Source organism: Mustelus asterias, chromosome 16 (assembly GCF_964213995.1).
Source record: "Mustelus asterias chromosome 16, sMusAst1.hap1.1, whole genome shotgun sequence".
Classification (NCBI taxonomy): Eukaryota; Metazoa; Chordata; class Chondrichthyes; order Carcharhiniformes; family Triakidae; genus Mustelus; species Mustelus asterias.
The window spans coordinates 37999650-38026532 of record NC_135816.1 but is presented as its reverse complement, the minus strand read 5'-3'; the positions used below and the strand labels follow the sequence as shown (position 1 = coordinate 38026532).

At 40.0% G+C, this 26883-nt stretch overlaps 1 protein-coding gene across 7 annotated transcripts in view; it reads left to right on the top strand.

Moving 5' to 3' along the window:
• fam13b (family with sequence similarity 13 member B) overlaps positions 1-23623 on the top strand; it is a 108693-nt gene extending 85070 nt beyond the window's left edge. For 4 of the 7 annotated variants that reach the window (XM_078230957.1, XM_078230956.1, XM_078230962.1 and 1 more), the window contains 8 exons: positions 989-1070; positions 4468-4697; positions 8695-8778; positions 9832-9927; positions 14173-14256; positions 15406-15593; positions 17699-17800; positions 21586-23623. In XM_078230957.1, coding sequence (XP_078087083.1) covers positions 989-1070; positions 4468-4697; positions 8695-8778; positions 9832-9927; positions 14173-14256; positions 15406-15593; positions 17699-17800; positions 21586-21709 — 990 coding nt within the window. In that variant the 3' untranslated portion in view covers positions 21710-23623. The remainder of the gene's footprint in view (positions 1-988; positions 1071-4467; positions 4698-8694; positions 8779-9831; positions 9928-14172; positions 14257-15405; positions 15594-17698; positions 17801-21585) is intronic. The other 3 variants (XM_078230960.1, XM_078230958.1, XM_078230963.1) reach the window with 1 other exon arrangement.
• Positions 23624-26883: the final 3260 nt, after the last annotated feature.

The window sequence follows — 26883 nt, the reverse complement described above, 5'->3', positions numbered from 1 at the left end:
GGAAATGATGTGTTAAGAATTAATTCTTCTGTTTGTTTGGAACTCTTGGGGGAAAAACAAGCTCACTACCCTCATTTAATGAGTGGAAATGCCTCTTGTCTTTAGATGTGGTTGGTTATGTCCCTAAACTCCAGAAGAGATGTGTCCAGTTGAAGTCTGTTTTTTATAAATGGGCTGATGCATTAAAGTAGTACTAAAAGGCAAAAAATGATTCAAAAGAATAAAGTGTAATCATATTATTGTGAAATATATACATTTGAATTTTTTGTTTAATACACTATGAATGTTACAAATTCTAGTTACTCAGGAAATGGATTTCTGTGTTCTCCACATCTCAAGTCTGATTTGCTTTTACTTTCAAGCCTGTCCACAAATATGATGGCACAAGAGTGACAAAGGGGATATCTAAACTGGAAGTGAGACTTTTAGTCTTGATTTTTCACGTCTATTCGGTGTAATCCTTGGGTGAAGTGGGATATGCTGTTCTTTATTTAAATATTTTCATTATAAATTGCTATGTTTGCATTTATAGAAACATAGAATCCCTACAGAGCAGAAAGAGGCCATTCAGCCCATTGTGTCTGCACTGACTCTGAAAGAGCATCCTTACTTTGTCAATGCAGTACCATATTATTTATATACTAGTTTTAATAACTGCTATAAAATACAAAATAACCAGTTAAAATAAAAGCAAAATACTGCGGATGCTGGAAACCTGAAATAAAAACAAATGTTGTAAAATCTCAGCCGGTGGAGAGAGAAACAAGGTTAACATTTTGAGTCTGTTTGACATATGGACTCAACATAACCTCTGTTTCTCATTCCACAGATGCTGCCAAGCCTGCTGAGTTTTTCCAGCATTTTCTGTTTTAATTTAAAATAATCAGTTCATTACGCAAAGGTTTTTAACAGTTATAATGTTGGAAGTGACGTATCTCGTTTTCTGTGGGCTGATGCTACATTTAATGTCAAACTGTGTTTTTTTTAGCCATCCTACAGTGACAAAGTAGCAAATCCAAAGGTTTTGAAGTGGATGAATGAACTGGTCAAATTACGCAAGCAGTTAAAAGGTAACAATCCTATTTTTTCCCAAATTTGCGATGAATCATTGTTTTGCGTACTTGTAAGTTCGCAAATTACGATCTCCACTGTAGATGTGAAGTTGAAAATAGAGTTTGAAGGGCAGATCATTTTCATGAAAATGGATTTGACGATGTTTTTTGTTGCAAGTGCAAAATACAATACACAAGTTGTCATTTCATGATTGGGGCCTCTTGATGCCACTACAACAAAATAACCCTGGTTTATTCCTTTCCTTAATATTGTTCAGATATTTTGCTATGAAGGTTATGTCTTTTCAGTCTCTGAAATATAAAACAACACATTTGGTCTGAGCACCTCAACTCATTCAGCTAGCCAATTTGTTTTTAATTCTTGTGATGCTATTAATGGATCTTGGTAGAGGCTGAGGAATTTGAATTCCTGGTTATTAACTGAAAAGTCCACATGCATTTTCAAGGTTTAAAAGAAAAAAACTTGTACTGACAAAAGATAAATAACAACTATTAACTTAACCCACTATACTTTGGTTCTTTAAACCGAATACCCCATTTCAATTTTGACTGTGAACTCCTCTATAATATTACAGTTACATGAGGTTATTTGATTCTCCTGGTATCACTAAGGTGTGTCACACAGCTCACAAGAATTTACTGTGGTCTTTTCCCATTTCCTAGTTATTTTTTGAGGTGAGGGGTTTCTTGGGGCATCATCCACATCTATTTAGCTGAATTCTGCGAGACCTCCTTCAGCACCTTATTGATTTGGATTTCTTCAGCCTGAATATGGACCTCACTCACATTCTTGCATTGTAGCTCCAGATCAGAAATATCCCTGGTTCTGATGGCCTTCACCTTGTTCTGACTGCTGACAGACCCTCCTTCAAGTTGCTGTCTGGCTGACTGGTGTTGTGAGACTTCTTACTGTGTTCGCCCCAGTCCAACGCCGGCATCTCCACATCATGGCTGACTGCCTCACAGACTGTGAAAACTGTAGACATATACCAAAAAAACCCTTCCTCATCACCACAGCCCATCTCCATGGGAATGTGCCACACATGGCTTGTTCCCAGATGGAAATGCAAATTAATTATCTTTAACCTTAAACCTGTCCTTTGATCTGAAAAACATTGGACACTTTAAAATGTTCCTTTGTTGACCAGGTGCCTTCAAACGTTTCTTTGATCCATGGAAATTACATGAATAATTTAACCCACTCCCTCTCAATTTACACCTTAACTTCAAACCTACTCCTGAGGTGCCTACAGACAGCCTGTCTCCTCGAGATATTCAGAGAAGCTACTATAATCCTAGGTGTGAATACCTCTTGCCACCATCCTAGCTACACATTAAGACTCCTTTGATCGGTAACCTCAGACTTATATGATAAACTATCCATACAAAGCTTTCTTGCATCTATCTATCCTATATTTTAAACATTACAATTTCCAACCCAAAAAAATCTTATAACATATGTATTTGCAGCACTACACTTGTGTTGCTGTGAGAAGTTCAGCTGATCGGACTTTTATAAGAAACAAAATGTAATGCATTGCAACGGCACCCATGAAATTCCACTGCTCAACTGTTTCTAAGTTAACAAAATTTAATTAAGTAAACACGCCTGAGTAAATCATCAACATTTTGTGTTCGTATACCTCCACTCAGTCCAAAACACTTCTTGAGGTCTTCATAGAGATGTAATTAGGCAGAAATGAAAACTGAGCCAACCTAAAGTTCGATTGAGGAGTTAGATTTTAAAGAGGGACTTAAATGAAGAGAGGGAGGTGGAGAGACGCAAGCATCAAGTAGGGAATTCCAGAGTGTGGCAGTCTCAGTTGCTGTCAAGAGTTCGAGAAGTGTAAGGCTGGAAGGAGGTGATAGAGGTAGGGAGTAGAAAGGCTATGATGTTTGAGACTTCAGAACAGCCGACTCTTGCTGCTGGGGTGAGACTTTGGGGGATAAAAGCATCTTGAACATTCACTCCCTCCACTGCCGATGAACAATGGCAGCAAAGAACAAAGAACAGTACAGCACAGGAAACAGGCCCTTCGGCCCTCCAAGCCTGTGCCGCTCCTTGGTCCAACTAGACCAATCATTTGTATCCCTCCATTCCCAGGCTGCTCATGTGACTATCCAGGTAAGTCTTAAACGATGTCAGCGTGCCTGCCTCCACCACCCTACTTGGCAGCGCATTCCAGGCCCCCACCACCCTCTGTGTAAAAAACGTCCCTCTGATATCTGAGTTATACTTCGCCCCTCTCAGCTTGAGCCCGTGACCCCTCGTGATGTGTACCATCTACAAGATGCACTGCAGGAACTCACTAAGACTCCTTCGCACCTTCATAAACCCACTATTTCTTATCACCTAAAAAGACAAGAGCAGTAGATGCATGGGAATGCAACCAACTGCAACTTCCCCCTCCAAGCCACACACCATCCTGACTTAAAACTATATTGATGTGGAGATGCCGTCGATATGCGTGATCTTCTTGGAGATCCTCTTCACTTGGAGCCGGCAGTTTGCAGTGTCGATGGTAGCCATGATGTGGAGATGCCATCTGGAGATCCTCTCCACTTGGAGCTGGCAGTTTCGTTTTTGTAAATTGAGTTTGTGTCTTTATATGCCCTATTTGTGATCAGAACTCTCACTCACTTGATGAAGGAGCAGCGCTCCAAAAGCTAGTGGCTTGTGCTACCAAATAAACCTGTTGGACTTTAACCTGGTGTTGTGAGACTTCTTACTGTGTTAAAACTGTATTGTAAGGGTTTTAACAACACCCAGGTTAAAGTCCAACAGGTTTATTTGGTAGCAAATGCCATTAGCTTTCGGAGCGCTGCTCTTTCATCAGATTGAGTGGATATCTGCCTTCATTATCCACATCATTAAAACTATATTGCCATTCCTTCACTGCTGCTGGGTCAATCTTTCTCACAGCGCTGAGAGTGTACCTACACCACCTGAACTGCAGTGGTTTAAGAAGGCAGCTCACCACCACCCCCTCTAGGGCAATTAGGAAAGGGCAATAAATGCTGGCCTAGCCGGCAATGCCCACAAATGAAAGAAATGTAAAAAAAACACTGCACCTTGCGTCCCATTTTTGAAGTGAGAGCCACATTAGACGCAGCTTAATTTATTATTCAAAACCTGGAGTTTTATAAAATCATGATCACATCTACAATGAAACCACTTAAGCTTATGATAGAAAAAACTCTTTACAGCCCAATTGAATTGCTATACCTGTCTTGTCCAGAGCTTCAGTTACATATTCAAAGTACAAGATTCTTAATGTACTGTGTTCAAGTTGATGCAGCAGCTACTATGAATTGGAACTTGATGTGATTTTAATGATGGCTGCATATATATATAAACTGTGACTTTGAGTTTTTGTTTGTACTTTCATTACAGAAGCAAAATATAAAACTTCAGAAAATGATTTGGAAATTCAACCTGTTGTAAGGCCGCGCAGCAATACTCTCCCAAAGAGCTTTGGTTCCTGTCTGGAACACGAGCAAAGAGATGTATCTAAAGAAACATTTGAGAAGGAGAAAAAGCCATCGAAGGAATCAACATTAGAAACAATCCTAAAAAGACTTAAAGAAAAACGAGCTGAGGAAGATTGGCCAGAGGATATCAAGGTATTGTTTAGATCGTAGACTTTTGTCTGCAGCATTTGGTTGATCTTGTAGAGCGACAGATATGAATTCCACTTCTTCCTATTTCATGTAAATATTTTAACATTTTTAAAAATCTGATTTGAAGTTGTGCTGTTTCGATGGATTAAGTGTGTAGTACAAGCTGCACAGTTGTAACTGAACATTTTGTAGTGAGAACTTCTCTTGAAATAGTGTAGCTTCTGGAAGAGATTTAAGGCTTAGCTGAATAACACAGCTGGTGCAGGTTTGGTACTTCCTGTCTCATAGAGGACAAAATAGTACAATACACTGTTGCATTATGAAAATGTGGTTGATTTTAATTACCCGAATCTTCCGAGAAGCTGCAGTCATATCTGATTACCACTGCTCTCACAAATTCTCCCAACTCAGTGCCATTCTACATTTCTGGCTTTTCCAGAAATACGGAGTATGGCACCATTTGGGAAACTTGGTCAAGGGGAAGCACCCATTTTATGGCACCAGCTTCCATATGGCAGGTTTGTGTTTTTATTCTATTTACTATTGTCACATGAATTGGGATGCAGTGAAAAGGATTGTTTCTTGGGCGCTATACAGACAAAACATACCGTTCATAGAGTACATAGGGGAGAAAGAAAGGAGAGGGTGTAGTCCAGTTGAATGTTAGTGAATGGGTAAGGTTGCTTTTGGGTGAGGTTGCTTTTGGGCCTCTTCAGGGGGTTGTCAAGGAGGTAGTTGGCTGCGGGGACAGTGGTGTCAGTGTGAGTGATGTCGGGTGGGGGATCAGATGTATAATCCAGATGTTGGACAAGGTTTTAATTTGTCTAACCGTTCCTGGGTAGCTATCTGGGCCAGTACGTTGGAACTGTTTAAATCTGACCCTAGCTCAGTGTAGAGGGAGTTTGTGGAGGATCCTGGGGAGCAGGGAAATTGCCCATTGGAAGTTGAAACTTCCTGAACAAATCCTACATGGGCCTACATCAGAGTTTCCACATGGTGCCAATACTCCAACCGCACATCCAATCTCTGATTCGGGGACGGGAAGATTTGGGCCTGTAGCACAGTACATAGTCATAGAGCAATACAGCACGGAAACAGGCCCTTCAGCTGAACCAGTGCCCTACAACCAGAGGGCTTCTCAATCCATCGAATGGACCATGCAGCGACCTCAAGCAAGGCTAGGGGAGGTGGAGTCTGCTTCCTAATCAACACCTCGTGGTGCCTAGGTGTAGTAACACTGGCAACTTTCTGCTCCCCAGACCCAGAACCTGACACTAAAATGCCACCCCTACTACCTTCCGCGGGAGTTCACCTCTGTTATCCTGATGGCAGTTTACATCCCACCCCATGCACACGTGAGGATCGTGCTGGACGGAATATACACCACTACAAATAGCCTTGAGACAAAACATCCCGAGGCCTTGTTCATCGTAGCCGGGGGCTTCAATCAGGCCAAGCTCAAGAGCGTACTACCAAATTACCACCAACACGTCTCCTATTCCACCAGAGGCCCAAACATCCTAGACCACTGCGACACAAATATCAAATATGCCTACCGCTCTATCGCCCACCCACACTTTGGCAAATCGGACCACAAGGCTGTGCTCCTGCTCCCAGCTTACAAGCAAAAACTGAAGTGGGAGAATCATCAAAGAAAGTCGTGCAGTGTTGGTCTGAGGAATCAGATGATCTCCTACGGGGCTGCTTGGAGTCAGTGGACTAGTCAGTATTTAAAAACTCTGCGACCAGCCTGAACGAGTATGCCACTACAGCAACTGACTTCATTAGTAAGTGTGCCAAAGAAGCAAATCCGTGTGTTCCCCAACCGGAAACCATGTATGAACAGGGATATCCACTGCTTGCTGAAGTCCAGGTCTGAGGCGTTCAAGTTAGGCGAGACTGACCTATACCAGAAAACCAGATACGATCTAATAAGAGATACGATCTAATAAGATCCATCAAAGATGCCAAAAGACAGTACCGGACCAAGCTAGAGTCCCAAGGTCCACAAGACATAACAGGCTACAAGATGAAGGCATGTAAAATCACTGGCTCCAACGCACCCCTCCCTGATGAGCTCAATGCATTCTACGCCCGTTTTGAGCAAGAGGTGAGCGAGAGCATGCCCTCCACCCTGGAAGCCCTGGATGAACCTGTATCTGGGGTCACCATTGCAGATGTCAGAGTAGCCGCCTTGAAGGTCAACCCATGGAGAGCGACTGGCCTGAATGGGGTACCCGGAGGAGCACTCAGATCCTGCGTGGATCAGCTGGCGGTGGTATTCACAGACATCTTCAACCTCTCTTTACAACAATCTGAGGTCCCTATCTGCGTCAAGATGATGACCATCATCCCGGTTCCTAAGAAAAAACAAGCAGCGTGCCTTAATGGCTATCAGCCAGTGGCTCTGACACCATCATTATGAAGTGCTTCGAAAGATTAGTCATGGCACTAATAAATTCCAGCCTCCTGGACTACTTGGATCCACTACAATTTGCTTACCGCCACAACAGGTCCGCAGTAGACACCATCTCCCTGGCCCTGCACTCAACCCTGGAACACCTAGATAACAAGGACACCTATGTCAGACTCCTATTTATTGACTATAGCTCAGCCTTCAACACTATTATTCCCACGAAACCCATCTCCAAACTCCGTGGCCTGGGCCTCGGCACCTCCCTCTGCGACTGGATCCTGAACGTCCTAACTCACAGACCACAATCAGTAAGGATAGGCAACAACACTTGCTCCACGATCATCCTCAACACCAGTGCCCCACAAGGCTGTGTTCTCAGCCCCCTACTATACTCCTATGACTGTGTGGCCAAATTCCCCTCCAATTTGATTTTCAAGTTTGCTGACGACACCACTGTAGTGGGTTGGATCGCAAACAATGATGAGACAGAATACAGGAATGAGATAGAGAATCTGGTGAACTGGTGCAGCAACAATAATCTTTCCCTCAATGTCAACAAAATGAAGGAGATTGTCATCGACTTCAGGAAGCATAAAGGAGAACATGCCCCTGTCTACATCGATGGGGATGAAGTTGAAAGGGTCGAGAGCTTCAAGTTTTTAGGTGTCCAGATCGCCACCAACCTGTCCTAGTCTCCTCCCCCATGCCGACACTATAGTTAAGAAAGCCCACCAACACCTCTACTTTCTCAGAAGACTAAGGAAATTTGGCATGTCAGCTATGACTCTTGCCAACATTTACAGGTGCACCATAGAAAGCATTCTTTCTGGTTGTATCACAGCTTGGTATGGCTCCTGCTCTGCCCAAGACCACAAGGAACTACAAGTGTAGCCCAATCCATCACGCAAACCAGCCTCCCATCCATTGACTCTGTCTAAACTTCCCGCTGCCTTGGCATTCAGCCAGCATAATTAAGGATCCCTTTCATAGATGGTTCCATAGAAGGACCCCACGCACCCCGGACATTCTCTCTTCCACCACCTTCCGTCGTGAAAAAGATACAAAAGTCTGAGATCACGTACCGACTGACTCAAGAACAGCTTCTTCCCTGCTGCCATCAGACTTTTGAATGAAGCTACCTTAAGTTGATCTTTCTCTCCACCCTAGCTATGACTGTAACACTACATTCTGCACTCTCTTGTTTCCTTCTCTATGAATGGTATGTTTTGTCTGTATAGCGCGCAAGAAACAATACTTTTCACTATGTTAATACATGTGACAATAATAAATCAAATCGAATCAGTCCATGCCGACCAATGTGTCCTCCCAGATAGTCCCAATTGCCCACGTTTGGCCCAGAATCCCTCTAATCCTTTCCCATCCATGTACTTATTCAAATGTTTTTTAGATGTTGCCATTGAACCTGCCTCATATGGCAAAAAGAAAAATAAATCATAATTGACCCAGACTATTTAAAATGCAAATGGAAACTGTGCACAAGCTTATAGCTTAACAACATTTGAGATGTTGAGTATTGCCATTAGAATTTCACATTGTTTAATTCCAAATGTATCTAATCAACAGGAAATGAGACAAAACCATTTAACAGCAGAGAAGATAGCCCTTCAGAAGAGTCTGTTATATTTTGAGAGCATTCATGGACATCCGGTACATTAAATTTTATCTATTTTAAGTTGATCAAGCATGGTTATTGACGCTTTTAAATCTAAACTTAAATGTCAAGCGTTGCATTAATTAAGCATTACTTCAACATAAATTATCAATCTTCATCAAGTGAGGAGTGAATTTGATGCAGTTTAAAATGTAAGATATTTTAGAACTGATTGGAGAAATGTACAAAATGGAGTGCAAATCTTGAGGTAACAAGTGTTACATTTGTTGTTTGTTATGCAGTAAAGTATTTTTATGCTGTGCAGTAAATATGACTCTTGTGAGAATTTTTTATGATGTACAGTTGTTATTGCCTTTGGATAGAAACAACTTAACATTAGCTAATGTTGATGAATTAAAAATTGTGAATTTTTAAAGACCAGTGATTCGGGTAGCATTACAAGCTTCCAAGGTGAAGCTAAAATGGTTTGCAAATTGTATCTGAAAATTGTATTGGGATTAGACTACTGTATTCCGTGGTATTGATAAAGTAATATGAATGAATGAAAAAAGTAATAAATAACAGCACTGAGTTATTTTGAGAGTAAAATGAGTGTAATGATCTGTTTATTAACTGTTTAGTGTAGATATTGAGACAATGGAACCATCTATGAAAGGAGTCACCTCATTAATTATCCCGAAAGGGTACGTTTATGTCCGGTTTGCTTTTCTTTGTGTTTAGTACTCAATGGGCAGCACAGTGAGTGGCAGTGCTGTCTCACAGTGCAGGAACCCAGGTTCAATTCTGGGTTTGGGCGACTGTGGAGTTTACACATTCTCCATATCTGTGTGGGGTTCCTCCGAGTGGTCCAGTTTCTCCCGTCACTCCAAAGGTGTGCAGATTAGGTTGATTGGACATGCTAAATTGCCGCTTAGTGTTCCAAGATGTGTAGGTTAGGAGCATTAGTGGGGTAAATACATAGGGTTATGGGGACAGGGCCTGGGTAAGATGTTCTGTCAGAGAGTTGCTGCAGATTCAATGGGCTCAGTGGCCTTCTACTATCGCTGTAGGGATTCTATGATTCAATTAAGTTTGTCTAATTGTTCCAGGTTACCAGGGAAGAAAGGCAGCTGGTGAAGCCTTTATATGACAGATACAGACTTGTGAAACAGATGTTGGCCAAAGCAAGTGCAACACCAGTAATCGTAAGTGTGAAGGTTCCTCAAATAACAACTTGCGTTTTATACAGTGCCTTCAACATAGTAAAACATCACAGCAGCATAATCGGACAAAACGTGACACAAAAAGGGGATATTAAGTTACATCTCTTTGAACAAGATGTGGAGATGCCTGCGTTGGACTGGGGTGGGCACAGTAAGAAATCTCACAACACCAGGTTAAAGTCCAACAAGTTTATTTGGTATCACGGGCTTTCAGAGCGCTGCTCCTTCATCAAGACTCACCTGATGAAGGAGCAGCGCTCCGAAAACTCATGATACCAAATAAACTTGATGGACTTTAACCTGGTGTTGTGAGATGTCTTTGAACAAGCATTAATTCACACCCTAAAGTGTGCATTAAAAGAGGTAAGAGAGGCAGAGAGATTCAGGGAAGGAATTCTAAAGCTTGGTGTGCAGAATGCTGAATGCATGGCTGTCAGTGGTGGGATGAAGGAAGTGGTACATGGACAATAGACCGGAGCTGGAGGAATTCTATACTCTTGAGTTTTAAGGCAGGAAGAGTTTTCAGAGAATGGCCGGATTGAGACCATGGGTATGGATTTGAACACAAAGGTGAGGATTTTGACATGAAGGCATTTGCGGCTGCAGGTCAGCATGGATAAGTGAACCCGAGGGTGATGCGTGACTGGGGTTTGGTGAAAGTTAGGATATAGATAGCAGAGATTTGGATGTGGTAAAGTTCCCAGAAAGTGCAAGATGTGATGCCAGCCAAGATTAATCTAGTTTAGAGTTAGCAAGACCATGGATGATTCAGCAAAAGATGGACTGAGGGATGGTGGATTAAGCAGCACGGTGGCACAGTGATTAGCACTGCTGCCTCACAGCATTAGGGACCCGAGATTGATTCCAGTCTTGGGTCACTGTCTGTGTGGAGTTTGCCTTTGATAATCTTGTGATCGGGACACTGTTCAAACAAAAAGTAGTCACAAGGGTACTTTTGCCAAGTTTAGAATAAGTTTAAAATGAAGTAACGTCAGGCAGCAAAGTAAGGTTGCTATTATCAGTCACTGTGATGGACCTAGGACACTGCAAATCCTATACAACTGGGTATCAGCCCCAGTCAGTAGCACAATGAGTTAATGAAACAATCCTGCACATCAACTCTGGAAGTCTCATGGCACCAGGTCAAACGTAGGCAAGGAAACTTTCTGCTGATTACCACATACTGTGTTCTCTCAACTGATGAATCAGTGTTCCTCCATGTTGAACACTATTTGGAGGAAGCACTGAGGGTGGCAAGGATGCAGAATGTACTTTGGGTGGGGGATCATGAATGTCCATCAGCAAGAATTTCTCAGTAGTTCATTCCAATCCAGCCCAATTACTGCCCCATTATTGCACTCTCGATCATCAGCAAAGTGATGGAAGGGATCATCAATAGTGCTATCCAGCAACACTTATCAGCCATAACTTGTTTACGGATGCTCAGTTTGCATTCCACCAGGGTCACTCAGCTCCTGTTCTCATTACAATCTTGGTACAAACATGATTTTGAAGGATTCTAAAGTGAGAAAAGAGGTAGAGTTTGCTCTTAAACAAGCCCCAGGCAGTCAGTTGCATTTGAAGTTAAGAAAACTACAAGAAACAGAGTCCATTTCCAAGCAGTTTAGAAATTCCCTGCAATGACTGGAAAATACCTTATTCCTTCTATAATCCCAAGAAGACCCAACGAGACAGTTTTAAAACTGAACAGTTTACCATAGACATACAGTAAATTAAACAAATTGTGTAACAGTAGTTGACCAGAGTGCTTTCCAGCTACTACCAAGGCATGCAATGAGTAGACATGCAGGAGTACAATATTTACACCTCCCCCTTTTATGGCAATTTCCAGCAGCGGCAGGAAAATACCTTATTCCTACTCCTACAATCCTTTTGTCTGTTTCAAAGCCACATCTTTTTTGAAAGAGAAGAAGAACATAATAACTGGGAGCAGGATTAGGCAATTTAGTCCCTCAAGCCTGCTCTGCCATTTGATACGATCATGGCTGATCCCATCTCGACCTCAACTCCACTTTTCTGCCCGTTCACCATAGCTCTTCAATTGCTCATTAAAAATCTGTCCACCTCTACCTTAAATTTACTCATTGTCTTGGCATCTACCACGCTCTGGGGTAGTGAATTCCACAGACTCTCAACCCTTTGCGAGAAGTGATTTCTCATTTCTGTTTTAAATCTGCCACCTCTACAAGGGAAACATCCTCTCCACGTCCGCTTTGTCAACTTCCCTTATCATCATGTACACAATTAGATTTCCCCTCATTCTTCGAAACTCCAGGGAGTATAGGCCTAAGCTGCCCAATTTTTCCCCCTCATTTCTGGAATCAATCCAGTGAACCTCCTCTGAACCACCTCCAATGCAACCACATTCCCCCCTCAAGTAAGGGGACCAAAACTGTATGCAATATTCTAAGTGGGGTCTGACAAATGCCTTGTATAGTAGCATCAACACTTCGCTACTTTTATATTCTATTCCTTTAACAGTTTGTCTTCCTTATTACCTGCTGTACCTACATACTAGTTTTCTATGGTTCATGCATAAGGACACCCAGGTCCCTCTGCACCGAAGCACTCAAGTTTTTCTCTATTTAAGATAATTTGCCTTCGTATTTTTCCTACCAAAATGGATAATCTCATGCTTATCCACGTTAAACTCCATCTGCCAGATTTTGCCCCATTCACTTAACTTATTCATGTCCATTTGTAAATTTCTTATTTAATTTTTGTAACTTGCTATACACCTATTTTAGTGTCATCTGCAAATTTGGCTACGGTACCTACTATCTTTGCGTCCAAGTCATTAAGATAGATTATAAATAGTTGGGGCCTGAGGACCAAACTCTGTGGCACCCCACGAGTTACATCTTGCCAACCTGAAAGAGACCCATTTATTCCGAATCTCTGCATTTTGTTGGCTAGCCAATCCTCTGTCCAATCTAATACATTATCCTTAATCCCATGTGAACTAACCTTGTGTATTAATCTTTTGTGTGGCACCTTCTCAAATGCTTTCTCGAAGTCCAGGTATATTACATCTCCAGGATTCCCATTATCCAACTTGTTACATCTTCAAAGAGCGCCAGCAAATTAGTCAAACATGATTTATCCTTCATAAAACCATGCTGACTCTAATGGATTGCATTTTGACTTTCTAAATGTCCTGTTATTACTTCCTTAATAATGGATTATAACCCAATTTCCTAATGACAGATGTTAAACTAATTGGCCTATAGTTTCCTGCATTTTGCCTCCCTCCTGTTTTGAATAAGGGTGTCAGCATTTTTCCAATCCACTGGAACCTTTCCCGCATCCAGGAAAGTTTGGGCTATTGTAACCAATGGAGCCACTATTCCCAACCCCACTTCCTTTAAGACCCTAGGATGTAGGCCATCAGGCCCTAGGGACTTGCCTGCCTTCAATCCCAATAGTTTGCTCAGTACTTTTTCCCAAGTGATAATTCTAAGTTCCTCCTTTTCTATAACTTCTACATTTTCTGTTGTCACTGGGAGATGATACTCTTGTCCTCCACTGTGAAAACTGAGGCAAAATATTGATTTAGTATCTCGAGCCATTTTGGTGTTCCCACCATGATATGCACGCTGGATGTACTGAGGGGCATAGAACAGTGTTGTCCATTAGAAATCACTGCCTTATGCACATGTATCGCTGTGGTGATTCTGTTTTAGCCATGTGCACTGCTTTTAGTAGAAAACAACTTCACACACAACACAAATAAATGTACTTAATGTGAATGTTTACTCATTCAGTGTGATAGGTTACAGCCTTGTGTATCTTCACTGAATTCCCTTGTTGGATCTTCCTGATTTTTCACACCTGTCAATGGGCTAAATAAATTTGGAAAAATTAACGAAGTGTAAATTTGCTCTAAACTCAAATAGCTCCCTTTGTTTGGCGAGTGGAGGGGGGGGGGGGGGGGTGGTGCGGGGGCATCTCCAGTGAAAATGTCAAATAGCAATAGAAAATCTGTTTTATAAAAATAGTACTACATCTTGGTCTTTCGCAATGTTAACACACAATTCATTAAATTATGCAGTATGGGATTATCAAAGCAAAGTATTTTTTAGAATGGGATTAGTTTTCACATTGGCAATCTCATATGATAAGGAGGCTAAAGTGCCACTTGGCCTTTTTCTATTGTCAAATCGTCAAAAAGACAAGATAATGATGCTTTTCACCAATCTCTTCCAGGGTTCACCATCAACCAAACGTCGTGGCCAGACATTACAGCCAATCATTGAAGGTGAAACAGCTCACTTCTTTGAAGAGATAAAGGTAAGGTTTAATTTGTATTCGCAATGTATCAAGTTGAATCATTACTTGTAATTTTATCAGTTGCATAACCTTCCAGATTGTTTTAATGGCAGTTTATGAAATCCCATTGAACATTTTGATAATGCAACAATGATACTGAAGTTCAGTTTAGAATCGTTTGAGAAGGTATATAAATAATGAAAATATGTACTGAAAACTGTCGCTTAATTCCAGTTTAGTCATTCTGCTAGTTGACACAGCTTGTAGATTGTTAATAAAGGAGTGTGGTATGGTATAATACCAAGTAAAGAACAGACTGTTCACAAATCTGCTTTGGATTTTCTGTAAACATGTCTGGTGTATAAGATAGATTTGTGGATCATTTGGCAGAAATTTCTTCCATTCCATACTTGGACATCTGCCATTTGTTTTGTGGGAAATTACATTGGTATTATCTTGGGCAGAAGTCAGAATCTCATTTAAGAGCTTTTTCCTAACAAAATTAAGAACAATCCAGGAGTAATTTGCTCCATGTGATGCTTATGGCTCCAAGCATGTTTACTACTTTTGAGCCCTGACAAAGGGCCATCTAGACTTGAAACTTTGGCTCTGTTCTCTCTCCACAGATGCTGTCAGACCTGCTTAGATTTTCCAGAATTTTTTGTTTGTGTTTACTACTTTGTTAGTTAAACACGTTTATTTGACATTTTTGAAGGTTGGTGATGTTTTGAATCCACCATCTCCAGAGTTAATTTTTCAGGTAAAACTACCAAACCGAAGAGTTGGAATTTGCCCTGGGAAATCTTGGAAGTAAAAAATATTCGATTTTCTCTCTTTCACTCCTCTTCCCTCCACCACCTGCCCAGCAAAACAAAAATCTCAATTTGTTTTACTTTTGAAAAGAGATGTTAAAAGGGAGTTTACTGTACACTGTTTAGATCAGTTAACATGTACTTATCTAGTTACTAAAACTAGCTGGTTGAATGGTCTTGCAGTCTATAGAAAAGATTGATCTTGTGGCCAGTTATTAATCATGGAATGAGCCTGCTATTACCTAAAATAAAACTCTCAGCAATATTTAGAATTTTAATTGTGAATTTAATAGTATGTATGCACATAGATCAGCAAAGTACCAGTTTATAGCTTTGTTTTTGTGCTTTTGTTTTTTAGGAAGAGGAGGAGGAGGATGATTGTAATGTGACAGCAGACTTCACTCTTACCCTAAGGCCAGACTTACATGCTAGGAATTTTTTAGATCAGTTAGATAATGATCACAGCACAATTTCATCAGCTGTAAAAGAGACTTCAGTAAGACTGAGCCTTGACCTAGGGGTATCAAGCATGCATGCTGCATCAATGTAAGTATATGATAAAATATTGAAGTATCACATTTTGATGTGTAATATTAGATTCTTTTGTTTCTACTGGTGGGAAGAGGAGACAAAGAATTATTCTTGCATCAAAAGCATTAATGAGAAGATCATTATCCAAATTTTAATACAATTTTGATGTGGCCAACTGGACAGTCTTAATTGATTGTAATGTACTAAATATTTTGATATGAAACTGTGCTATGTTCAAAAAAATGTAATTTCTTGTGCTATGTTCAAAAACAACATTTCTTAATCCATTCCCAGTGCATGGATGTTTTACATGTAAAAATCGAGCTGAGGAATGCTTCCAAAATCATTTGTTCCAAGTTAATTTTCAAAAGCATCAATGATCTCTTTAAGGAAAGCAAAATTGAATATTTGAAGAGTGGAAAAAGTAATGTATAGCTAACAATATATTAGTGCATTTTATTTTGCTGGAGCACTTAAACAATTGAAATAAGTGTGCACACAAGCTAGTGTCATTTAATAGACCTTAATCAAATTCCCTGTGTTTGCATTTCTGTAAAAGTATATGGATGCGGCTTTTTCGTCCTCTCCGCGTAGCTAAATTGTTCCACGCTGGTAATCATACATGTGGCACTTCTATGAAGCTTTCCAAAGCCTCTATCAGCCATCATGAGGGGTCCAAAACTGGACACAGTATTTTAAATAATCTTGCCATGATTTTGTACAAGGAGAAAAATGTGTTCTGTTTTTTGAATAGTCTGTGAATGCAGTCCAGTATCCTAATTGTCTTAGAAATAGCTTCATGATATTTGTTGTGAACCTTTAAGAATTATGAACTATGATGCCCAGATCTCTTTCTCTAACGGTAACAGATCTGAAACAAGTGGCATGTGTCTTTACTACCAGCCCTGCCAATGTGCATTGTACTACATGTGTGGGCCCATATTCAAACCATGTTTAGATTTAATTGCAGCAGTTTGCTCTCAATCCGAATACGCTCACTCAATGTTCAATTTAAATTTTTTGTGCTGGGCAGGCTACAAATTCTTCTGAGAACTTTTCCTTTGTTCACTGATGGCTTATGACCTAAGTCACTGAATTTTTATGAGCTGCCTATTTATTTCGAAGATTCCAAATTGCTGCAGGGCTGTGCACCAAAGAGGGAAAATTTGTTTTCCCCCTCCTCTAAGATCCTTGTCACCTCTCCTGTAACAGGTCATACTATACTGTTGCATGTCCCATTCTCTCTCCACTTACTGGTCCTGCTACCTTGTGCACCTGGATTTCTAACTCCCATTTCCTGGGAGTAAATTGAAAGTCTGGGCTTGGATCAGAAATAATCTTTTATTCCTTCATCTTGCGTACAATGGAAGACTGGTGAAATTAAATTCATATAACCTGGTCTCCCATCAATGAATCCACTTTGCTTCAATTAACCTGCTATTATTACAGGCAGGTTGACCATACCATCCACCTCCAATGTTGTCCAGCTGGATGGGACTGATCCATTAGATTTAGCAGCAGGAGAAGGCCATTTGGCACATATCTAACTAATAATCTAGTTGCCTTCTCATTCCATTTAGCCTTCCTTCTCCTCATGGAATTTTAAAGCATTGCATCTCATATGGAAACTAATCTGGTATGCTGATGGATCACAATTTTGAAAAATGTTTTTTAAACCACAAACCGAGTGAGGAATTTTTTAAGCAGATCGTAATTTTTACATTTCATTTTGAAACTCTGCCCAGTTGCACTTTTTCATGTAGCTTTTTCATTTAATGATATGAAAATGAGTAAATTAATTTGAGTGGAAATTTTAGAGGGAAAATAAACATCTCTCAAGATGACGGCAATTTTAGGAATGCCTAGACCGTTGATTGCACCCAAAGTTGAAACTCCATCCCAGTATCCTATGTTATTTTGTGTGTTAATCACAAAAGTTAATTTTATTTGTGCATGGACCAGGTATGTATATTAAAATTAGTAAATTGATTATTAAGGTGGTTGCTGGCACATTCAGCTCTTAAAGTTATATTTGAGCATGTCGTTTCTCTCAACTTCCTAAACTTAATCACAAATTTTAAGTTTAGAAATGTAACAATTTTTGTTTTATAAATATACAGGCCCGAACTACTTGAACAACTCTGGAAAGCAAGAGATGAGAGAAAGAAATTACGCAAGACACTGCGCGAATTTGAAGAAAAGTTCTATCAAAAAAATGGAAGGTTTGTTCATGTTAGTCTTTCATTACTTAATCATAAGAACATTGACTGAAATTCCTTTTTTCAATCTTGGATAACCACAAAATATTCAAGATCACAAGTCATTTTGAAAGCAATCTCTCTGAGCAGATATCCACTCCATCTGACGAAGGAGCAGCGCTCCAAAAGCTAATGGCATTTGCTACCAAATAAACCTGTTGGACTTTAACCTGGTGTTGTTAAAACTCTTACTGTGTTTACCCCAGTCCAACGCCGGCATCTCCACATCATCCCTAAAGAGAGACAGTTTGTGACGACATTGATACTCGGAGCTGAAGGTAATTCATCATTCGCCAGTAGACACTGTCTTCTACCACAAGCTGGCTGTTGTGGTGTCTTCTTCTGGGCCTGGTGCAGCAGCAGGTCCCTCGTTTGCCATCGATAACCACATATAGTGCACCTCATGTACTTTTCACCTCTTGTCATTCAATTGCTTTCCTGAAGGAAAGTTTTAATCTGCCCTCCACATTATACATTGTCCCCATTCTTTCCCCTGCTCAAACAAGGAACTAAAGGGCTGATTTTATAGCCACAAATCAAGGCTTGGTAAAATCCAGTGTAATGAAGTTGGATCTGAAATCCAGTATCATCTCGCCAGTCTTCCATTATACAGAAGGTGAGTGGGTGCTGAAATCTGAAGCCCATATGCCATTTTGACAAAAAACAATTAGACTATTGAATTTGTTAAAAAGGCAAATGACTGCAATTTTATATTGCCTGCTCTATTTTTAATGGTTGCATGGAAAAAATAGTTGAGTTATTTGCACCAAGTACGAGATGTTGGCACAAGGGACAGATGAAAAAGCTTGCAGATGGGATCATGGCTGCATATATATGCAGAGTCTGCTGCTGAAGGTGGCAGCATTAGACCGTTGTTAGAATTTATTTCTTCACTGTTTTTAGCCTGGCATTACAAATGAGAGTGAGGGGAAGGGGACTCTGCGAGGGTGAGGATTCCAACAGAGGAACCAGAGCTCGGTGATCCCTTGGGAAGTGTGCTGCAGAGGAGGCTCCTCCAATAGAGGACGGGTACACCCTGCAGACCAGGCAAGCGAGGGACCTGCTGCTGCATAAGGTCCAGAAGAAGACACCACAACAGCCAGTTTGTGGTAGGAGAGGACAGTGTCTACCAGCGAATGATGAATTACCTTCAGCTCTGAGTATCAATGTCGTCACAAACTGTGTCTCTTCAGGGAGACAGTGACCTGCCTTTGTGATTTGCTAGCTGGGGCAATAATTTAAAATTGTGCTCTAGAGGAATCCTACTCCTGTTGCTTTCAAAATGACTTGTGATCTTGAATATTTTGTGCATCAGGTCATTCCAGACACCAGCTGGTGACCTTTACAGCATATTTCAAGCTTCAGCTCACCATTGCATAATGGTAATCATGGATGCAATGTTTAAGCAAGCAAATGACTTGTTCTCCCTTACCGCAGATGACTTTAGTCAGGTTGTGCGAGTGGCTTCACATATGTTGGTGAATTCTCTAATGTTTCTGTGGTAATTGCACATATGTGCTCATTGAGACTTCACTGGGCCTGTCGGAGGCATTTGTCAATCATAAAGGTTTTCATTCCTTCAGTGTCCACTTGTGTGTGACCGTTGTTGAAAGATTATGCAGGTGTGTGTCAGCTTTCAAGTAGTCATGGCTCTTAGATCCTTAGACACTCCTGTTCTGTCCACCAGAGCCATTGAAGAGTTGGTTTCTTGGGAACAAGGGATACCCATTTGTATCATTGCGCAGACCATTGTTTGCTCAAAATGGACTGCGCAGGTGGCTCTCTGCAATATTCTCTAGCTGGTGTGTCACTAATTATTGTGATTTGCTCCATCTTGCACAACCTGGCACTCCAAAGGAGAGGACCTGGCACAGGATCTAAATGGAATGAGCCTCGGAGTGAGTCTGAGGACAGGCACAAGGAACCATGCCAGCCAGCAGCGAACCAGATGGGAAAGTGATGTCTCTTGTAATGCAGCATTTTGCCTAGGAATGTGGAATTTGTCAAATGAAAATATCTTTACCTCACTTACCTCTTTTTTTGTAATTCCTAAGCACCAGAGCCAGGGCTGGCTGTGCAGGTGCAAGTGGTAAAGCACAATGAAACTGTTCAGAGCAGCCCACAAGAGCAAAAACTCCCTTTGATAGCAGTTAATCCAAATCCAAAACAGGACGTCGCGCACACAATGCAAATAAAGGCATAAGAGCAAGTATACACCATCATTTAATACAGATACATATCAACACATCTCCAAACAAGAAAAGCCTAAGCAATTACAGAAAATGCTGGGAAATCTCATTCGCTTTGCTTTTAACCTGAGCAATCACCCTTACTACCAACTGTGAGGCTGTCCGCGGCCTGAGCCCCTTCATTTGGCATCACAGCTGCAAGAGGTGGGTGAGGATTCAAAGCGGAAAGTGCAGGAAATAGATTGTCTTTCAGCCTCTGTGGTGAGGCAAACAGAGTTAAAGGGTAGAATATGACTCTCTTCCTCAGCATTCTTTATTCAGAAGGGGAATGAGACAGGTAGGTGTGTTCACATTGTTTCTTCCCTGGCAAATGTCCTTAATGAGTGACTGCTGGCACAGTAAGTCATCAAAATGGGGGAAAAAGCGTTCTCCCCTACTGCTGCAATGCTTCAAAGACAGCAATGGATGTTGTCTTTTTCGAAGAGTGCTGTCACCAAATGTGGATTTCTCCTTGAGCTGTCACCAATCCAGTGCCAGCTCACCTTTAAATGAGTGGCCGTGACTGAATTCCTGTTCGTGGCCTAACCCCAATCCTGCCCTACACACACGATTGTGTGCAGAGCCCCACCTTCCCAATGCTAATTGACTAGTATTCCTGTTGGTGGACGCTAATTGACTGGCCAATGCTTGATTCACTGTGGAGAAAGGACTGGAGCAAGTGGACAATGCACCTCCCATTCCACCTCTCTCAACCTGCTGGAAACCAAAAAATCTGGCTGGTGACATCAACAGCATTATTTAGCTATTACAGCATATACCTGTGTGTGTAATGTCTTATGCCATTGTTAACTAAATATTAATTGGGCTGCTTTGAGTTTGCCTGAATTGCTTTTGCTGGGAATTTGCTTTGGTAATGTCTACTTGTGGCTAAGAGGTTGTGCTCTGTTAATTTCTAAAATCTTTGACAATCCTGTGTTCATTATTCTTAATGTTTCTGCACTGTCAGTTGTGATCATTTTTTGATTTGAATATTGTTCCAGAATAATTGTATGAGAACAGAGCTAAAACTGTTTTAGAAACTGCTATGGAATGTGATTACGATAGAACCTGTTGTCTACTACATGATTAACATTCTAGAGCAGATTGTAATACTTCATGATTTTGGGTATAATGGATGGTTTTTTAAGCACCAAAATTAGTGGCCAATTGGCCTTTAACATATATTGGTAGCAATAGTAAGCAACCTTTTAGCATATTTATTTACAACATGCTTTATCTCTCCAGCGTTCAATAAACGTGTTTTTCATTATGCAGGTTTGTAATCTGGTTCACTTTCTGGACAAAGTATGTTAGTTAAAGTAAAACGAAAGTTTATTTATTAGTCACAAGTAAGGCTTACATTAACACTGCAATGAAGTTACTGTGAAATTCCCCATGTCGCCACAGTCCGGCGCCTGTTCGGGTCAATGCACCCTAACCAGCACGTCTTTCAAAATTAATTAAATGAATTAGCACTGCCATACAAATTACAATTGAATCTCATTTGCTTGAATGTTCTAGGAATGTACAGAAAGAAGATCGTGCTCCAATGATTGAAGAGTACAGAGAATATAAACGTATAAAAGCCAGAGTCAGGCTTTTGGAAGTTCTTATTAGCAAGCAAGATACAGCAAAATCACTTTAAGCTGGTTTGATAATCCGTACTATCTTTACTATGAGCAATGCGTTGAACACTTTATCTTATGGAACTGGTGCTTACCTCTTTTGTAACATAACCCTTGCCTAAAGCCAATTTGTGCACTTTACTCTGGTGCTTCTTACATAGTAATGAGCAACGGGTAAGGTTGTACCCCAAGATTGCTATGAATAGTAGATGGCTCCAGAGTATCTAAATTTGTACTGACTAATGCTTTGTCAGGTTATTGCATCTTGTTCTGGAATTGATAATCGTAATATATTTACTGTGGGTACTTAAATGTTTTTTGAGTTATCTGTTGATGAAATACAGTATAGAATGCCAAGAATCATTTACCTATCCATAATCCATCTCATAGATTTCAAGACTGAATGCAAAAAATGGATTGATATATTTATTTTGTTTCCATTTGTGCTTGTTGCATTACACAACTAGAAAATGCTAATTTATCCCATTCAGTTCCAGTATCAAAATTTTCAGTTTGGACTTCAGTTGGCATTTGTCATAGCATTGCTACTCTCTGTTCAGAACAGAAAGGCGGAGTAGTGATTTTCAGTAGAATTCCTCTTAAACCATCAGTCATCCATTTTGTGAAGTGGACAGAGTCTGAGCCAGAAAGTTGAGGTGTTATACCTGTTACACTTGCTGTACATAATAGATTGAAGTTGTTTGTTACTGTAGTTTGCTGTCCACAATGGTACAGAAAGCACTAATATACAGTAAATGTTTACTAAATAGCTGTTACTTTTACTAAGTGTATTAACATTTTTGAGATTTTTTCTGCAAATTGAAATATTTGGCAGAGTTTGATTTATGAATGTGTTTTAATGCGAAATACCTGCTTTCAGTATAACTTGTGCCACTTTTTACTGCTGAAGACTGCTTAATAGCAGGATGAGGTGTTAGATTTATTGTGCAGTGATCTTGTTTTTTTAAAAAAAAACTTTTTTGGAAACAATATGAAACTTTTTGAGTATCCTTGTCAATCAAAGAAATAAGATGGGTGTTGCTTTATAATACTATTTGTAACTGTGATATCATTGCATGCACCTACTGTATGTGTAACTTAAGCAGCTACCTTTTATTTTTTGCATGATTTTAATAAGTAGTACTTGCAAAACCTCTGAATGTAAACAGCACAAGGACCCTTTATTGAAAGCAGAAATTTAAGGTTGACTACGATCTTAGTTAGAAATATCCATTGAAAGATAGTGTGTACATTTTTGTACATGATTGGGTTTGTCTTTGTGTATCAAAATGCAGCAAAATGGTTAGGCACTGTAGTATGTTGGCTATTCATTGTTAAAAATTACAATACTGCATTACAATATGAAGACTTTAATAAATGCATGGTCTGAGCACTTTCAGGTGTTTTCTTGTGTGCATATATAGCTGTATGGTGGTATAGTTGATGTATCATTTCCACACTTCAGTTTTAATACAATTTTTAAACTGTATTTATCTGTATATTTTGGTATGTTGAAATTTTTAACTAATCTTATCCACTCTTGCATAGTGATAACTAACTTGATCCATATCTAGAAATTGCTTGCAAATTTGAGGATAAATTAGATTTTACAGGAGTATGTAGGAAAGATCGTAAGAGCAATAAAATTTAAACTGTGGAATAACATTCTGCTATGTGTTGGATGTTTAAAGCAGTTTTATTGCTTGGGATAAACATGTTTCATGTAACATAACAATGGATGGCTAGAACTTCATAATGTCCCATCATTTTTGCCGACCTGGGACTTTTGGTTTCATGTTATGGTGAACTGTAGGATTTGCCACAATGCATGTTACATGTAGGTTATTTATTTGGAAGTTTAATATATCAATTAGTTTTCCTAATATATTTGCTGTTTCATTTTCTTTAATAAAGTGTTTCCTATATTAATCTGGCATTTACTTGAATGAATTGACAGTTTATTAGATAACCATAAAAGTACCTGCAAATTCAGCCACAGCACATTATTGTAAAATTCGTCTTAATTTTATAACACTAAAATTAGTACATTTGTGCAGGTGTGTTGTTTTATTATAGATCATAGGTTGGATGTTGCCTTTTTTAATGATAAAGCAGACAATGTGAATTTTATTTTACTGGAAATGTTTTCTGTATTGGTGAGTTCAATTTCCCATCAATAAATAAGCAGCGCACACAATTCAGTAATTATTAATAGTTCCTTAAAAAATCAGCAGCTTGTTTGATTTCACCTATTTCTGGTTGAAATGTGATCTCTCTCAGGTGAAGCTCCTTGGTCAATTTTAGAATCTATTGATCTTCGATTCTGCTGCTGGTTGGAATTGATGTTGAGGCCTGCATTCCTAACTATCCTCAGCCATGCTTGCCGAGCTACCAGATGAACAGAACGTTTTCCCGGTTGTGCAGTGGGACTCTCAGCCTTTCTGTATTTTCTATTCTGCAGTGCACTATGAGGAAAATAGGAATAGATTGAGAAAATGTTGTTGTTGTAGAAGTCCAATCGTGGTTTTATTAAGAGTCCATATAGTGTCCTCCTATTCCTATATCTAATTGTCTTAACCCAGAATGTCAAAATGAATGGTCACTGAAGGCAAATGAGTGGGTGAACAACTCGTTATGTAGCAGAGATATGTCTGATATAATATTTCCAGAATATGTGCTGATATTCTGATAGCAATAAATAAATGTGCCAAGGACACTGAAAGATCAGATAAATTACTACCCGTAAAAGCAGGTTCTTGGTGAGGTATTATCAATATGTAGTTCTGGGATTGAGATAACTGGTGTAGTTGTTGCCTGCTGTGTTTTTTTTCACTCTTGTAAAGTTCTATGGAAGAGGATTTTAGAAAAGTTTCTCCATGCCTGATGCAGTATGGTTCTTACTTTTTTCCATTGAGTCAATAATGTTCCCAGAGTTTTTCAGGCTTTTTCAATCTGCCTGATTTTTATGGTGAATATTGGGCTGTGCTATTGAAGGGTCATTTAACAGCCTCAGCAATGTGCTTAATGTCACCAACAAAACTCATCACATTGATTTGGTCACCTTAATAATAAACGAGTTTTGAATTTCATTAACTGAAAAAATGGACTTTATTGCCAGTTTTAACCATTTGACACTAATATCCTTTCCAGCTTAGTTAATGGGACCAGGGTCTGTGGAGACACTGGTGGGGGGTGGGCAATACACTATTCATTTTAAAACATTTTTATTTTGTGTTATTCATTCTCAGGATGTAGGGCAAGGCTATCATTTATTGTCCATCTATACTTGCTCATGTGAAGGTAGTGGTGTGACTTTGAACATGTCCAAGGGCTGAATGTCCTGATCCTGCTCCTTGCTCATGCTCATACACAGTCTGAGGTGAAAGTGTATCCATGGTGCTGTTAGCTAAGAAGTTCCCGGAATTTGACCCAGTGATGAAAGGATGGCAATATAGATCGAAGTCAGGATGATGTTGTGACTTGGGATGGTATTTCCTTGCACGTTCTGTCCTGGCCCTGCATTGTGGAGATCGGTGTTGGGGAGGTAGTGTATAGCATCCTGTAGATCATGTACCTGTTTATTTGGTGATAGGTGGGTTGGTATTTAGATTGGTGCATGAAGTTCCAAACTAGTGAATTGATCTTCCCTGAATGATGCATGGTTTGTTAAGCATTACAGTCGTCAGGCAAATCAGGGTGTATTCCATCTCTGTCTTCCCTGACTGTGGGAAGACTTTGGAGAGTCTAGATGAAGGTCCTCCAATGATCTACCCTATCAAACCCCTTAAGAATTTAACGTGTTTCAGTTAAGTCACCTCTCATTCTTCCAAATTCTGGAGAATGAAGACCTGGTATATTCAATTTTTCTCGTAAAACAGTCACCTCCTCCCAATTATATCCTTACTTGGGTAAGCTGACAAATTGTACATAGTACTCCCAGGTGGGCCTCACCACGACCTTACACTATTGTAATAATACTTAAATTCTGCTTTTCTGTTTTTCCTTCCAAAGTCAATAACTTCACGCTTCCCCACATTATATTCCATGTGCCATGTTCCTCACCACTCAATCTGTCAATATAGATTAGCTTGGGGAAACTGGGATGGTTCTCCTTGGAACAATGGGAGATCTGATATGTATAAGGACGTGATATTTCGATAAGGTAGACAAAAGCCATTTCCATTAGCCAACGGTACAAGGACTAACATGCACTGGTTTTGGGAAAACCCTTGGCAAAGGGAAACGGGAGTGTGAAGAAATATTTTTTGATGCAGAGAGTGGTAATGACCTGGAACTCCTACCTTCAAGGATGGTAGAGGCAGAGACCATCAATGATTTCAAAAGAAAATTGGATGGGCATTTGAGGGAATATAAACTTGCAGGGCTTTGTGGGTAGAGCAGTGTAATGGAACTGACTGCATTCCTGTACAGAGAGCTGGCATGGACTCAGTGGGCTAAATGGTCATTCTCTGTTCCAGAGTGACGCTGCCTCAATTTTCACTAGGTAAATTGCCTTGTTGGGGGAATCATTGCTTGACACGTGATATGTGAATGTTACTCATCACTTTTCAGTTTAAACCTGGATGCTGTTCTGGTCTTGCTTGATGCAGAAAAGGCATGTGATAACATATGTTTAGGCTTTGTAAAATTTTGGTCATCAACCAGTGTTTTGTTTACACTGTGCATTGTGTTCCCACTTTAAAATCAAATGATATCAATAGTGATGAGTGAAATTTAGAGATTTTAGGAATATTCATTCATAGTTTGGCACTTAATGTATCCTTTTGAATTGGAACAACATCAACAGCAATTCAAATACTAAACTCAGAATTGTTACAGCACAGAAGGAGGCCATTCAATGTCTTCACTGGCTGTCTGAACATTTCACCTAGTGCCATTCCCCTGTCTTCTCTGTAACCCAATGGATCATTTATTTTCAAATAATCATCTGATTCCCTTTGGAATGCCTAGATTAAATCTGCCTCCATCACATACCAGAATAGTATGTTCCAGACCATAACCACTCGCAGTTGAGAATTTTTGTCTCTTGTTGCTTTTGCTTTTTTTGACTAATTACTATAAATCTATGCCTTTTTATTCTCTCTCCTTTCATGAGTGGGAATGTTTTCTTGTCTGCTCTGTCCAGGTCGCTCGCGATCTTGAATACTTCTATCAAATTTCCTCTCAGCTTGCT